The sequence below is a fragment of the Toxotes jaculatrix genome, chromosome 2 (assembly GCF_017976425.1).
Source record: "Toxotes jaculatrix isolate fToxJac2 chromosome 2, fToxJac2.pri, whole genome shotgun sequence".
NCBI lineage: Eukaryota > Metazoa > Chordata > Actinopteri > Toxotidae > Toxotes > Toxotes jaculatrix.
In genome coordinates, this window is record NC_054395.1 from 13,255,838 (window position 1) to 13,272,589 (window position 16,752).

The window sequence follows — 16,752 nt, forward strand, 5'->3', positions numbered from 1 at the left end:
CGTTGGCTCCCTCTGGTGACCAACAGGAGACCTTGGCCTATAATCTAAACACGTCTAAACGTCAGATATACTGTGCATGTAGAGATTATGTGACATAGTAAAATCCTAATACGAATAAGGATTCACAAAAAGAGGGCTCAAAATTCCACACAGCTGAACATTATAAGCGTCAAGTATCATTTATTCATTTGTCGTTTTATTGTTGTACTACTCTAGTGGATTTCATGGTGCACAGGTTTCAGTTTGAAGCAACAGAAACACATTCTGAACTTTGGTGATTAAAGATTTATTTTCTTCATTTTTAATAGTCTGAAAATATAATTATACATGAATTTGCCAACATACTATTCAAGCAAGGCTGAGACATGTAATACGATGCAATATGGAAACAATGAAATGTCAAAATTCTGAGAGGGTCACTATATACAGAGTTTATATATATATAGGTAGATAGATAGACATATATATATATATATATAGAAAATCAAATGGCAATGACGTTTACATCATTTTCAATTTCAACATCATATGGCATCCGATGAAAGTGAATTAGATTTCCAAATGATTCCCCAACCAGGATCATGTCTTTCATGACGACATGTACGCCCGACACCCTACATTTGTAAAAATGTACATCCAACATAACTGTAGTAAACATAGAGAATATTTTGCATCATGTGGGAATACCAGTGTGTTGTATTCAGAAAGACATTTGACATGATTTGAGTTTCAGTTACTCTTAAACATTGCGGCACAGGTTTGTGCTTTGCCAACATTTTAAACCTGCGCTGTCAAAAATAATCAACTCAGATTTTCCACACTTTGATATTCAACCGCTAATTTAATGAGCCAGTGCCCAAAAAATGTGTGAATCCTGGGAATTTTTTAAAACCTCTGGAACTGGGAGGAGCTGTTTAGACCAGAGAAATTCTGAATAAAATTAGCTGTATCATAATCAACTTGGCATTTGTGTCAGTTCTGTTATGTAAAATTATGTCTAGAGTTAATTATACAGTACATTGTATAACCTTTGCTAATCTTTTTTGTGATCAGATATTTGACTGAAGACACGGTCAAGTATTGAGAGAGGACTCCTCACACTAGTGGCTGCAGATTACTAAAACACAACTGACATTATCTAAGGACCAGAACCATTTAGATGTTACGGCTGTTTCTGGCAGACAGAGAGCGCTCTGTAAGCAGATCTGCTCATCAAAGATTCATCCTCCAGGTTAGTGGGACAAAGGCCGGAACAGCACACAGGACAAACTGTCTTTTCTGAACCTTTGCAATACTCAGTGTGCAGAGAGACGTCTGGTGTGAGATGCCACTCTTCACATGTGCATAACTTGTTTTTTGTTTTTTTTTGTTTTTTGAAAAGGCCATTTTCAAAAAGAAACAAGCGGGATGGTAAACCACATGTGTCTTTGTTTGTCTCTGAAAATCCAGGGCCCTGGGGTCAAATGTGCTGAATAATACATCACAACATGCTTTGATACACATTATGCAACACATGCACACAACATTTCACATTCATGATCACAATAGCTTAACATTTAGGTCACATATATAGAAAAGTGAAATTGGAACAATGCAGCTTTTGTTTTTCAGTGAGAATTAATAAAATTCAATTTGCACAGCTACATAATCTTTACATTATTTAAAATAGGATATAATATTAATATTCCAAATCCACTGAGAAGAGACAACAAGCTTTTCTAAAGAAACAGATTAGTTTGAGTAGTGTTAGGATTACAACTCTGGCAGTAAAATGAAGCAATTTAGAAAGTGCTCCTATGAGTTTGATACAAAAGTCTCATGACTAAGTATATAACATGATAAAGATATGATACTGTCTACATACATAATGCATTAGCTGCTTTAGGCTGTAACAAGCCTTTGCTGATATATCCATGCCATGTTTAGATGACAAAACTGTAATGGAGCTACTTTTCCATTCATTTCTTAATGGGGCTAGTAAAGGGAAAATATAAATTCAATAACAGGCTTTTTCCCCAATGGCAAAAATGCTCATAAGTAGCCTGTTCTATCCTGTCTATCGCAAGTCACTTAAATCTTCTACAGTATGTAAAATAGCTTCTATTGATTTGCAGGAAAGCCAATGGAAATATACTACAGATATAGTTAATTTAGTTCAGGACAGATGCATCTCTTGCAAATGTCTTGAGCAGGAGAATCAGTGCCAAGAGTTTGTGTCCAAGAGACATTCAGTGGGAGGTGGAGGGTCACACTGCTGTGTTTCACCCAAGCTGAGCCTCAGAGCCCCTGTGGACAGCAGCAACCACATCATGATCCTGTGTTTCTGGTGGCCAAAGAGTGAGACAGGGTTCAGAGGGGACAAGCATTCCCCACTGTCCAGTGTACAGTGCAGGGTGGAGGATCAGGGATGGGGAGGCGTTCAGTGAAGGCCTTGGGGTGAGTGTGTGAGGGTGTGGAGTGCTGCAGGGCAGAGGAGGGGGACATTCCCCAGTTCACTGTTTGGCTATATCCCCTTTCTTCAAGATAATCTGCCGCTGCCAGGGGGCCAGCTTGGTCTCGTCGTAGCCGAGGGTCCGCAGTCGCTCCAGCTCTGTCTTCTCCTCTATCTCCTTGGCCTGTTTGGCCTGCTCCTCTGCTTTTCTACATGGATCCATGAGGAAAGGTTCAAAAACAAAAGTAATTAGAATTGTACAGGAAATTTACATATTCTAAGTTTTTCTTCACATGAAATTTGGTCATCTTCTACATTTACAATTACTTGTATCCATTTGGCAGTCGCTTTATGAAATGAGGCACAATCCAAGCCACAGTAGATCAGGGAGAAGCCTTTGAAAATAAATGAATCAGGGGAGGGCCTTTGCAACAAAACTGAAGAGGCATTTTTTTTTCATTGAAGCTAGAGGCCTATCCCAAGACATGAAAAGTACACAATGTTTTGTGTATTTTTTTGTCTGTTACTTTTGCTAATTTAGTGTTTTTGAATTGATTTTCCTGAACAGGTCTTTTTCACAGCAGAGATTTTGACTTGTCAGAGCAGTAAAAGTGCAGGTGAAACACGTTTAATTAAGAATGACACAGTTCCATGAAGTGTCCCAGAATGGAACGTGTCGGACAGGGCCCTGAAACTAGCTCACCTAAATGTTTTGTATGTATTATTGTATGTATTTTGTATGTGCCCTTTGCTTCTATGCCAAGACAAAGTGTCTGCTGCGGAAAAAGTCTATTTGAGCACTGAGGTCAGCAGGGATTTTTTTTCCATGTTTACAATTAATGTACAGATTAGGAGGATTGACCTATCAATCAAATAATCAATCAGTCAATCAGTAATGTCAACGGAGGTCGGCAGGTGAAGGAATAAAAGAGTCACATAACGTCCCTCTGTAATGAGGTCACGTGGGATTAATTTAGGAAGCGAGCGAAAACACCTGTGTTGAAGCAGCAGCAATCACAGTCAGGGCTGCTACAAGAAGTTTTGGGAGCATTTCGTCCTCATTTCGTAGAGGACCAGAGCAGCTAATGTTAGGAACGCCGTTGCAGTGTGTTTTGTGCTCTCAGAGTCCGTTTATTGCGGGAATACTAGGCTACAATTTTATTTCGTCTCATTTTTCTGTTTATAAAGTCCGACATTGCATGGACAGAGCAGCTCCGTCAGTAAGCGGCTGCTGCTGTTTGTGTGCGGCTGTAACTGTGGATAGAGGCAGCGGTGAAAGCCGGTAAATATTAAATATTTTAATATATTATTATTACTATCATTAATAAGAATGACAATAATTATGTTTTTAAACGTTTTAATATATATTAAAATGAAATAATGATTGTTTCACAGTTATAAATAAATTCCCCCCCACAACTCCACCAAACCCTGCAGCTCCACCTAAAACCTCTCTATCTGAAACAGTCATGTTTAAAACACAGCAGCAACATTGTGATCTCTGTTAGATGCTGTGCGTCGCGGTTACATGAGGTCGAGCTAGTCGGGTCGGACTCGGGGACTGTCGCGTGGTGGGTTAGGGTTAGGGTTAGCTAACTCTAACCCCTAACCTTAACCCTGCTTAGCTTGTTAGCCTAGCTGATTAGCTAATTAGCCTTAGGCTAGCTCGGTTGCTCCGAGCTAAGTGGCCGGGTTCTCGGCCGGCTGACCCGTAGAGTAACCGCCTCTCCGCCAAATATGGAAAGTACACTTCAACTAAACTCCAAGATGGCGCAGCTCAAATGCCCATGGTTTGGTCACAAACTGGGTGACGTCACGGGTGCTACATCCATGTCTTATACAGTCTATGTTCAGTGTAAGGTAAAACTTCCTCCTCAGTTTTCAGTAGTCATACCTTTGTCAGTGAGAAAGAAAGGTGCCACCTAGTGGCGGTAGATGTTACGACAACAAAACTGCACAACACTGCATTTTTTCCTGACTGTACATGTGACTGCTGGAGTGATTCCTCCATGCCCTTTTACTTTTTCCTAGTTTTAGGTTTATTTGGTACTAGTTTGTGGCTGTTACTGTAGATAGGGAGTCATTTCTGTTGCTTGCCCCGTATAATTTTTAATTAATCCTGATAAACCCGTGTGATTTAGCAATAAGACATGGGACATGATGTGACCACTTTTCACCACTAGATGGAGTCCGTGATCTCAGATTTATAGTCTCAAATATTATGTAAGCATTACTAGTTAGAATAAATAATGTTTCCTTACCTTTTTTGTTCCCTGTCACATCAGGAGAAAGTAAGCACAAGAAGAAAAGGTGTAAATATCTTAAAGAGCAACAACAGTTATTCCACAAGTTAAAACAATGTGGAAATAGTTGAACAGTTATATAGTTTTACAAAAATAAAAACATCTTTCCAAACAGATGCACAAAACGTTTAACACAATACTCTAAAGAATGTAACAGAACAAATGTCTTCTTTTTTTGTTTGTTTTTTGGTTCCAGCGATGCATCTCATTTTAAAAATGTCTTTGTAAACATGGTCCCCTTCTTAAATTTAATGGACACTGAAGACACACAGGTCACTGCTTGAGGTACATTACATTCCTGTGGACAAGAGCTCAAGAGTTTTTGAACATGCTGTTTTGCAAACACAGGTGTCAGATGTGCTAGTTCCATTCTCAGAAATAAGACTTTGTGCTCTACAATAAATTAGTTAGAATAGAATATAATAATTTATGACAATTGATGCCATTCTGCAGTGTTGTGCAGAATGGCCTCTTGGGGTCCATAATAATCTAACATTAAAAAAGAGACGCTTAAACACACTAACATACACTAACATACACAAACAGTGAGCATAATCTTCCCCCACTGGCTCAAGATGTAATTAATATTCAACAAGGTGAGATGAAAATCATATGCAGAGCAACACAGCTTCGTTACTCACCTCTCTTCATCCATTTTCTTCTTCATCATGTCTCTCCTCCAAGCTGGCATCGATGCTAGGCGTGCTGCCTCCTCCTCCGCCTGTAGAAGAACAGGGAGGAGAGATAGATAGGGACCCATACCAGTTGTTAAAGGATTGTAATAGTAACAGAAACCCTGCTATCCTGCGTTACATTACCTCATCCCCTAATGAAGAGATCAGCCTCCAACAAATTTGAACAGAATGTTTAAGTGAAATTTAAGTTGTATTTCAAATAGGAAAAAAAAAATGAACGAGAAAAAAGTATGAAAAACTGACCAAGGTTCTTTCATGATTTAAGGATCAAATAATGCAAAATACCTGACCAGCATCAGCTTCATTCAGCATTGCCTCTGTCTGTATTAGCAAAATGATCAATGTAACTTGTAACTTCACAGATTTGGTCATCAGTCTAAATTGAAATTATTACAGCAATATGTTTGCAAAATCATATAAAACATGACCTAACTGATGTTCAAAGCAATTAGCTGTGTCCCACAGTTTTGTGTCTGAAACTCTTCACCTGTGTAAAACAATCATTGACCACTCAGTTTAGTTTCCGAATACATCAATTTGCGTTGCAGTTTTTTGGCAGTTCCATGATTTTAAACTCTGAATGGTTAACTCAGTAAACTTCCTTACTGAAACTGGGTTAACTGGAGTTTCTAAGTAGTTAATACTTTTTATATAAATTTTTTTGTGTCATGTGTTTTGAAACCACAATTACATCAATCACAAAAGGCAGTATTGAGGCCTGCAGTTCACATGTGGTCTCTCTAAATGTTGGAGAGGGCAGGTAAGCACCTGCACAGAGAGAAACCTGTAATGAAATATTTGTCCACCTATTAGTCAGACCAACTCAGACATTCTCATATGTCAAATTTTAGACAAATAGCCTTTAGGGAAGACTTAAAAGACTAAACTGAATGTAGCGCTGGAAATAGCGTACTGTGTAAACTGATGTATGTACTTAAAACAGCAAACAGAACTCACAATAGGTACTCTTCTCCTGTGTCTTTGAATTCAAATAAAGCCTTTCAAATGGACAGGACACTGTTTTACAGGACATTCTCTCTGACAGTGCACACATACAGTAACTGGATCCTTTACTCTCTTTCAGGCTGTAATCGGAGGTGCAGCAGCCAGAGGGCAGCCATCTTGGATATCTCATCTTCACCTGACAAGATACATTACCCTTTTGCATTCCTTTTACTAAAGCATTTCACTTGCCCTCGCAAACATGAATCGAGGTAAGATTATCCACACAGTGAATTTTTAATGATTCCCCTGGGAATTACAGCGCAAGAAAAAAAAAATAAACAAAAATTTGCAGATAGATTCTTTAGAACTATAATTTGCTAGTAATTTACGTGGTCAAATATGGACTGTATTACCACTGGAATAAGGGTATTTACTGTTTATCCTTCAGTAACATGAACCAAGTCAAGAGTCTCAGATTTGTTGTGTGTGTTACCTTAAAATGAGTTGTATAGGCTGATAGCATAGAACCTATGATGTACTGATGTTCTTTTGGCTTTGTCATATCCCGTGAATACAGCTTGTTAGTGTGATATGCATTTGTAGCAATGAGTACTTTTAGCCACAAACCACAAATGTATTGATATAAAGCCATGCTTATATCTTGAACCTCTTGCCTTTCCAATATTAGTGTTGTGCACTGCTCATTTAACTCACATTACATAACTCACATAAATACCTTGGTATCAAAATCCTCAATCCACACAACCTTCTAGAGCAGGGAACTATATTAGTGAACAGACTCTGCAAGAATTGAACCTGTGGCCTTCTTGTGATAAGCTGACATGTTGGAGTACCACGTGACTTATTCCTTAAGGGAATCAGTAAATATCAACACCCTTTTGCTTTCAACTTTAAACTTGAATTGGTTGGAAAAGTAGCTGCTAAAAAGTAGCTGGGCCATTTTTGAAAATAATGAGAAAAGGAAATTTAAGGGACAGTGGATTGTTGAAGGTCTTCCAAAAAAGTATTGGTATTTGGGTCGTGTGTGTCATCTGTTGTGCCAGCAGACTGCATCTGCATGAGCCAGAGAATGTAGCCAGTACACGGCATTAGCCTGGCCAGAATCCATTACAATCAATAATAGATTAATTAAAAACATATCAGAGGAGCTTCTCAAAATTTCCAATGAATCAGGGAAAACTTGAGATTGTGCCTGTACGCTGTTCTGGCTTATGAATATGTTGGTCTCATCTGAGTGAGTAGTTCTTGATTCATGCTCGTCAGCCAGAGTCATCTGGCCAATGTTGGTAAAAGGCAAGTTGACATTGATATCTACTAACAGGAAAGGCAAGTATTTTATTATTATTATGATTTGTCACATTCTGGTAGTTTGTGGCTACTTGCAATTTGGGCTTGTGGGCCACCATCGGTTGTGAATTTAGCCGGGTTTCTGTTTCATGCCTGAGGAGACCTCTAGTGTTAATCAAATATGAACTGTTACCAATTTTGCATTGCATAAAAACACACAGTGCTTATACCTCTGCATAGCATGGACACATTCTGCTGAATTTTACATTTATTCTTTGTTTTATTTGCTAATATTCTTCATTACTTTGGCTAAAAATGTTGACTGCACATGATTTGCACTGTCTAACTTCGCTGTCACAATTAACAGTGTCACTTCTCCCTCTGTAGTGTGCTGTTTACATTCATCAAATCTGACACAAATGCTCTACATAAATGCAAATCTATATTTATACCTTTAAGTTTACCAGCTGACTGCCTTCCTTTTTGAGCTGTGAGATGATCAAGATTCACTGTAACCTCCTTATGGCTCCTGTAAGCCACGGATAGCATGACAGCAGGGGGTACTAAGAGGGTTATTTGAAGGTAATCTTGATGCTGCAGAAGACGCGCTATGAGAATAGTGCAGTTCTCGACAGCTTCAAGTGTCCCAGTACAGGATCAAGAGCTTGGACTTTGACAGTGGCTCTTTCACTGGTACATATATCAGGGGGGTTACTTAGGTTCTCACCGTGATAGAAACAGCGTCTTTTAAAATATATTAATTTGGACTGATGGCCATTTGAATAATTCAAATATTCACCGGTAGAGTAACCCCCAACAGTTAATGTAGAATAGTGTAGGAAAGAACTACTGAAATCCTATAATCACAAAAATGTCACCACGCTTTATTTCCTACAGCAATGTAGAAACCAAATAATAAAGGGTAAAGAAAACAAATTTAAACACTCACATTATAAATAGACTAACAAAAGGATGGAACATACGTCATGGAATAACTACAAACTCTTGAGTTGATGTTTCATTTAGATGATAGACAGAAATTTGCAGTTCTGAATTAATAGTAAAAGTAACAAAAGGCCTTGCATTTTCCACATGACTAATCCTTGTAATGCATACTTAAAAACAAGGACCATTTGTCTACTAAATAACCTTAAACTCTGACAAACAAACTTAAGACCTATTTTCATTGCCTTTGAGTGAAGCAATAAAGAGCACTTGAAATAGTATTAGCGTTTTGGAAGAGTGAAAGGTTAAGTTTTATTAAACTGTACTCTAATCAGGTACTCAGAGTTCAACTGTGAAGTAAATCCCTTAGCCTTTCTGAAGTGGTGGATTATAGACTCTGTGAACATGAAATGCAATCTGAATTATTCAATAGAAACCAATTTACCAGTCATGTCGTTGATTAAAAAGATGATCTAAAACACAATACACAACAACTTTTATGGCATATCTTTTCCTTTAAAAACTTGTTCTCCTAGAAGCAGTGCACCAGGGCAATCCATCATACTACATGCGAAAAGCTCTTTGTTCAACGCAATTCAAAATGAAACGGCTGTAGCAAATTTATGTCTTTCGACTTCACACGCTATCTTTTCATCCACTTAAGCAGATGAAAACGGTAGAGTCAGTACAGCTAAGTGGATGCTCTTTGCTTTGTTCCAGTTAAGTCCCTTATGTGACCTAAATGCTAGCACACCAGATTAGTTGCCTCTGTCAGCATACTCCACTGTGCAGGTCAATATCCCTGATCCTGCTTTCTCCTCTTTGGTTGCACAGGTGAACTGGGTTTTTAGTGGACCTTTAATGCATGGTTGTTATATATCAAAAAGCTCAGCTTCCTTTTCTTTCCAAAACGCAAAACTTCTGTCAATGTATCTAATGATTTCCTCATTGCTAAACTCTTTTAGCTCATAGATCACTTTAATTGAGTCTTCATTGGGTTCATCTCTTGGTGGAGATTTATCAACACAAGGTTCCTCTATAATATTAACAGTAATATTTTTCCCTGGATCTGGTCCTGAGCTCTCTGTTGTGTCCAGTGTCTCAGCCTTTGTTGTTGTGTCAGTTTGTTGTACAGTTTCAGTTGCCAAGCTCTGCATATGGTCCTGCTCTGAACTTTTCCCATTAGAAACCACAGTCTCATTTAATGACATCTGCTCACTGGCTTTTACATCCCCTTGAGCATTGTCCTCCACTGAGTTCTTTGGGGTTCTCTGCTCCACACACTGGCCATTGTTGCATACACCATCCTGGTCTGAAGCAGGTGATGATAATGATACAGAAACATCTGATTGTGAGACTGATGGGGAAGGTTGTGGTGGTGGTGCAGGTGAAGTAGACTGTGACTTTGGAGGTGGGGGTGCAGGATGGGTAGGTGGTGGTGGAGGAGGAGGATGCGAAGGTGGGGGAGGGAGTGATTCCTGCATTGTCATAACAGACGTGTCAGGAGACATGGAATATAGAGAAGCTGTCATAACACCTCCCCCTTCATTAGACTCTCCAAAATACTTCAACTTTATATCTTCAAACCCATCCACCCAATCTCGCTTCCCTCTCTCAATTTCCTCCATGACTTCCTTGTGAAACTGCCTTATGACCTCCCACTTATGGCTCCCAAGACGATCGAACATCTCATAGCACAACAGGTGGCGGAATTTGCGCTCACTGCGAGACATGTTCATTTCTAGCAGCTGGAAGTATCCAAGCATGAAAAGGTCCAGGGTTAGGCTTTCATAGCTGACAGGTGACCCATTGATGTGTGGCAAGAAGTGCTCTGGCCAGTAGATCATCTGGGCACGACTCAGCCGGCGTATCTGGCGCGTGGGCACTTGACTCATGATTGTCCTCCAGTGGCCAATCAGATTCCCTACTACCTGCTTTGATTTCATGAACAGGAGGAGTTTGTCGTCTTCACTCTGTATCTCTCCGCTAATCTGTGCACTAAATTGGTTGTAGTCCTCCCAGCCCACATCTAAATGATTCCCTCTCCTGCCTGTGTATTTGGTCCGATAAGATTCGGAGATTGTGTACTTCCGCCAGTGTTCGAGGAACAGGAAAACAATTCTCTCTTTCCTCATTTCAATCCATTCCTGGACATAACTTAGATCTGTCTGCACCTCCAAACTTCTTGTTAGTTGATCATTATTTAAAATAGGGTCTGCAGAAAGAACCTGATTGAACTGTTCAATGTTATTTGGAGCCATTATCTCAGGGGGCGCATATGTCTGAGGAGCATGAGATGCAACGATAACTGGCTCTTCAACAAGTTGTAAGACTGATTCCTCCACTGAAGGTAAATCTCCATTGGTATTGGAGTCGTGGACTGTAGCAGAGGAACAAGGGACATCTTCCTGAATTGGCTCTGGAGGGTAACTAGACTCACTTACCACAGGGAGTGACCTCTTACGTTTGTATACCCTGTTTGCTATGTTGTCGGCAGACTGCGACTGATTCTGAAGTTCATAATTGGCCTTGAGGTTCTTCACAGAAACTCCACACTGCTTTATCTCCTTCTCCACATCCTCTCTTGTTGAGAAGGACTGAGACCTTCCAATAAATCCAGTGCCAGCTGATCCTGCCGTTTCAGTCTGACCTGTGCTCACATTCCTTGCCTCTTCCTGAGAATATCCAGGACATATAAGGTCCAAGATGTCGATCTCTTTTCCCCCCAGGGTGGCAAGAAGAATGGCCATACTCTTGAGTAGGGTAGAAATCTTGCTGCACCAGGCTGGAAGGTCTTCAGCTTGGCCATGTACCTGCTTTGGATTGACTGAGAAGTGCCCTTGATTGAGGGCAGCAGAAACTGGCAGGAGCTGGTGAAGCTCCCGTTCTAGTTCTTCTAGCTCCTTCTCGACTTCCGAGACCTTGTGCATGACCTGCAGGTTCTCAATTTGCTTCTCAATACGATTTAGGTCATGCTCTGTCATCAGTTCCCCAAATGGGCCCAAAATGGCATTGTGGACATGGGAGTAGTGCCATTCCTGAGGCTGGTAGTGCCCACTTGCCGCAAACTAGAGGTCAAAGGAGACCAGAGGACAAGAAAAAAGGGAAGGAGGGAGGGATTCCTTCAGCTCGTAGTTCCTGGTGTGAATACACGCTTCAGTGCAAATCCATCCTGACACACAGGTTTTACATGGATTTAGTGGTGCAATGGCACTGCCTCATTATTAGCACTAAACTTCCTGCTTTAATTTAGAGTCAAAGAGAACAGAAAAAGCTTTGTTCCTTTTAAATTAATTAATATATTACTTATACCTATATATCATATCTAGAATTTAGATGTGTTATAAGCTTACAACATGTCTACATTTGTATTTTTTTAGGCCTTTGACACTGACCAGATCTTTTCCATCTATATTTATTCAGTCTTTGATGTTTTCTCTTTGTTTAAAGAGTGACTTCACAAAACTGACAATTCTGCTTTCACTGATATCCAGCTGTTGAATTTTTCATCTTGCTGCCTGTTCTGTCTGCAACCCAAATATGATGTAAGACTGCAGTGTTACATCAGTGTTGGGTACTGGTACCAGTGCAGCAGACAGACACACTTCAGTCCACACCCAACAGTGACAGAAAACCACACTGGGTGTGGTTAAAGGTGCAACAGAGTTGAAACTGTCAACCCAGAGAGGTCAGTGCAACAAAGGTTTTTCTGAGTAAGGAACTTAGTGTGGAATTACTCTTGAAGAGTAGTCATGATCTGCCTGCCAAAAAAACCAAAACAAAACGAAAAAAAATTGAAAGAGATGGCATACTGTTTCTTTGTATTTTCACTGCTTGCACATTTTATTTGCAGTATTTTGCAATTTTAAGACTAAAGTACCATACAAATGTAGTTATTATTATTATTGTTATGTATTTTTTTGTATTTTTGTTATTGGTACTGGTTGACTTGTAGTGTGAATGGGCCCGGCATCACACCACTGAATCAGCATGTAACAACTTGAAGCCGCAAACTCCATCAAAAACCAGCCCACACTGTGAATCTGTTAGTCAAGTGTGTTAATGCTGTGATGGGCACTGTAGCCAAGTTTTCAGTTCACTGCACTCCAAAAAGCCTGTTGTTGTTGACAAAGACTATGAATTTTATAAATATGAAAAAAAAAACATGCATAGAGATGCCTAAAGAAACACAGTAGTAACTAAAATAGTGAGCACATGGTAGGTCCAGTGCCATTTCATGCAATTACTGACAAGTTTTCTTACGATGTGTTATTTACAGGGGGAAATACATCAATAAATTCTTTATGTTCATCTTAGTTTAATACTTTTAGGCCCAACAGCCAGTTAGACTTTGTAATGATGCAGCTCAACAATAAACAAAACACTACATTCCAGCATCAGGACACCGGAGAGACATTTCTATCTGCTGGATCATTTAAGAGTATAAGACTGCAGTTCAGAATTGAGTGTGCTGACCGAAAGCCTTGTGAATAACTTTGGCATTTGTTTTGAGGATGAGAGTGAGACATGTGACGGCAATTAAACTGCAAAAATGCTAATAAATCCTAATTTGCAGCTCATTTGACAACACAGAATCATTCTCCTTAAGCTGTCATGTCGTTCATACATGCCAAATGAACTTGTGAACCTGTAGTCTTGACTTCACCCTCAACCGTTTAACTGACAAGTCAAAAAGAGAGAGCAATGCGTGTGCCATGCATAAATACCAAAAACACATTCACACAAACTTCTTTCAAAATCATAAAAATCCACAAATTCAAATTTGAGCTCCAGTTATCCCCTTTGTGGTGTTAATTATCTGAAACTCAAGCCATATATCAAGTTCACAGAGCGTTTTAAATTTACTGGACCACAAATGGGGATAGCTAGGACCTAACTTAACTTCCAGACCTATGTACAGCCTGCCAACATCATGCCTACCTTGCGCTTGTGCTCCTCCTCCTCTTGCATCTTGGCCTGAAGCTTTCGCACCATCACCTGCCTCTTCCACTCAGGTATTGCTTTTCCCTGTTCATCATGAGTGGGAACTAGCGCCTCCACGTCCGCAAGGCTACTCTTGCGTCCCGACTCTGCTCCTGCCATGCTGCTACCACTGTTCCCATTGATCACAGAGTTGGAGGGCAGTTGCTCGTAGCTCGCAGAGGTCGACATGGTTCTGGCGGATCCAGAGCCGGTGGGACTGGGGCTGGGACTTGGGGTGATGGGTGGGGAGGTGACAGACGTATTGGAAGGTGGAGGTGATGGTGCCTTGGCTGGTGGGCTAGATGTGCGGGTCTCTGGTGGAGATGGGGTGTTTCCCTGGAAGAAAATAAAGACACAGATAGACCCCTCTCTTAACTACATGCTTAGATGGACATTGCTAGAAGGCATAATTAAGCATCCTAATGGAAATTTAATGTCATGGTTTCAGATCATTTTCCTTAATTTCTATCTTTTTTTGCCAATTCATTTAAGCCAGCATGTTTGCATTTACAGGTACTTGATTTAAAATGGAGACAGAGTGACAAATCCACAAGTAATGGCAAAAGCAATGGCTAAATTTCTTAAATTAGCAATTCTGTATTTGTCAGTGATTGCAACATAAATGTATCGTCAGTAATGGAGGACGGCTGTGAACCTACATTGTTGCCTGTGGGTCCACTGTTGGAAAAGACGGTGGTGTAGCCTTTACTGTGAGGTGTGGGCTTGAGGCTCTTTCCTGCTTTGATCTCTGCCAGCAGCTCCGAGTTGTCACCAGTGGGGGACATCATGTTGAAAGATTTTGTGCCTGCAGACAAAAGGATGGAGCAGAAAAGTGAAACCAGGTTGAAAGACAGAATGGAGGGAAAGAGAAACAGAGAGTGAGAGAGATGCACTGAAGCAGAGGGAGTGACAGAGGGGTTGGGTGGCATTTCAGTGTTAAATATTTCATCCGATCAGGCAGGTAACAATGCTGACCTGGAGCAGGTTGAACAGTGATGGGAGGTCATTATGCTGTACTGAGCTACTGTCTCTCATGGATAAGCTTCATACGTTTCTTTTTAGATTTGTTTACTTTCACATACTGCACCTCTTTGTGTTCAGGGTTTGCTTAAGACATGTCTTTCTGGAATGATTACAGTATTTGTGTTAATCAAATGATCTCCCAGCTACCAAACTTCAGTGAACACATTTCAAAGTCACTGCAAATGAAGCAGTGAGAATTTGGCACATTAGGCAGCTGTTGCATCAGCCCATAGTTGCAGTGACCCATGATAAGATGGGGAGGAGCAATTCAAAATTATTTCACTACAGTGAATCCAAAGAAAGGTGGCACACAATCTCTTTCAGTGTCACCCTATGTTAATATACACAGCTAAGCTGAACTTTCATCTTTTTAAGAAGTAGGTTGATGGTAAAAATGTGTACATTCAGCTTCTATGGACCCTAATCTGCTTATAGTGAACAATGCAGCGAATTCAGGCAGATTTCAACTATGGTCTCTGTTAGTAATGCCACTACAGAGGAACTTTGTTTTCACAGGACAGAAAATTAAAGAAATCTGAAATGAAGGTAAAGTAGTGCTTACATGTGTGGCCACGTTTTGACTTGCTGATTTATCCATAAATGTTTTTCAGAACATAAACATTTCAAAATGGTGACATTAATACATGATGAACCATATAACACGAATATTCAAGCAGTGGGAAAAGTGCTAAAATATGTAACAATGACAATGTAGCTATTAGCATTATATATACAACAAACTTAAGACGCACTGTAAAATTGAACTGTGACATGCTATAATGAAATAATGCAGTGCACAACTAACTTTTATAGCAGCTACACACTTATTTTACATTTAAATTTCAAATATTGTGACCCAAATACACCAAGAGCCAACAGCTACCTCACCTGTTTTAGTGAATGTAAACCTCCAATGAGTTGAATTTCCTCAGTCCCTCATTGATCACTCATTTTCTACTTGAGGAATGGAAAAACAGTCCTCCCGTAAAAATGTTCCCAGTTGAGGTGACCACAATGGGGTCTAGCTCGACACAGAGCTTCGCTAGCCTGCCACCCCTCCTCACTCTCCCTTGCTCTCCCTTTCGCTGTCTCTCTTGGGGAGGAGAGAGCAGCTTTCTATTAAAGACCCATCATCACAGTTGGGGGAAATCTAAAGGAATCACCAGTAACTGGAAGTGACAATGAGCCATTGGCAAGCCGGCCAGGAATTAACACACACATGCGCACGAGCACACATGGATATGGACAGGCGTGTGCACACACACATGCGCAAACACACACGCAGAGTCACCCTTCAATCCCCAGCTCGTTAGTCCACCCTACTGGACCAATCGTCTCCGCAACAACTCTGACACACATTTCACTCATACACGCATTCATGACAGGCATACAGTCTCACCCCACATTCACTGGATTACAGAGAGAGAGAGAGACTAGTGACCGACATCCATACACAAGCCTTATACAATGCTCGCTTATACACACACACAACTGTTGCCTGTAAAATGTTTGTGGATAAAAGCAAAAAACAGTTGAACCCTGACACACTTTCACCACAACATGTGACAGCTCTTTAACTTTTTGTTGAACAGATTATATTGTTCAGTAAATCTTCTTTGCCGGATGCAGTGAGGGCAGCCAATGCTCTTCTAAAAACAAATTCTTGTAAAAATATTCTTAGTTAAAATGTAACCGGATCAGTCACATAAGACAGTACAGTTTCAAATTTTGGCAATATAAAAAGCCTACCTTCACCCATTTTACCCCTCACAAATCTTCACTGTATAACCCCTGAACAGTTGATTATCCACAGTCAGATGTGTTTGAGAAGTTGGTGCGCTTATACCTGTTTGAATACACCTTTGTGTTTGAGTGTTTTTCGGAGTCAAAGGTTATGTATGTATGTTGGTTAAATTCTGTTTAGGCTAGGGGTGTGGACTCAGCAGGTCTGCCAGAGAGAGTGAAAAGGAGGGTGGAGCTGTGACAGGTAGGGAACATTTGACAAATAGCTCCTCATGATGGACAGTTTTCTGCTCTGGGTTAGAACTTTAAGAGTGGTCAGGCTGCTGGATCTGTTGACAGCACATCAGACGGAGGTGTGTACTGTAAATGTCTTGTT

General features: G+C 40.3%; 1 protein-coding gene across 3 annotated transcripts in view; it reads right to left on the reverse strand.

The window, feature by feature from the left end:
• Positions 1-291: 291 nt before the first annotated feature.
• The window catches only part of espn (espin), a 41,455-nt gene continuing 24,994 nt past the window's right edge, over positions 292-16,752 (reverse strand). For 2 of the 3 annotated variants that reach the window (XM_041066077.1, XM_041066069.1), the window contains 5 exons: positions 14,270-14,415; positions 13,569-13,946; positions 5,376-5,455; positions 4,693-4,713; positions 292-2,640 (listed from right to left, as the gene is read on the reverse strand). In XM_041066077.1, the coding sequence (XP_040922011.1) occupies positions 2,493-2,640; positions 4,693-4,713; positions 5,376-5,455; positions 13,569-13,946; positions 14,270-14,415 (773 nt within the window). In that variant the 3' untranslated portion in view covers positions 292-2,492. The remainder of the gene's footprint in view (positions 2,641-4,692; positions 4,714-5,375; positions 5,456-13,568; positions 13,947-14,269; positions 14,416-16,752) is intronic. The other variant, XM_041066085.1, reaches the window with a different exon arrangement.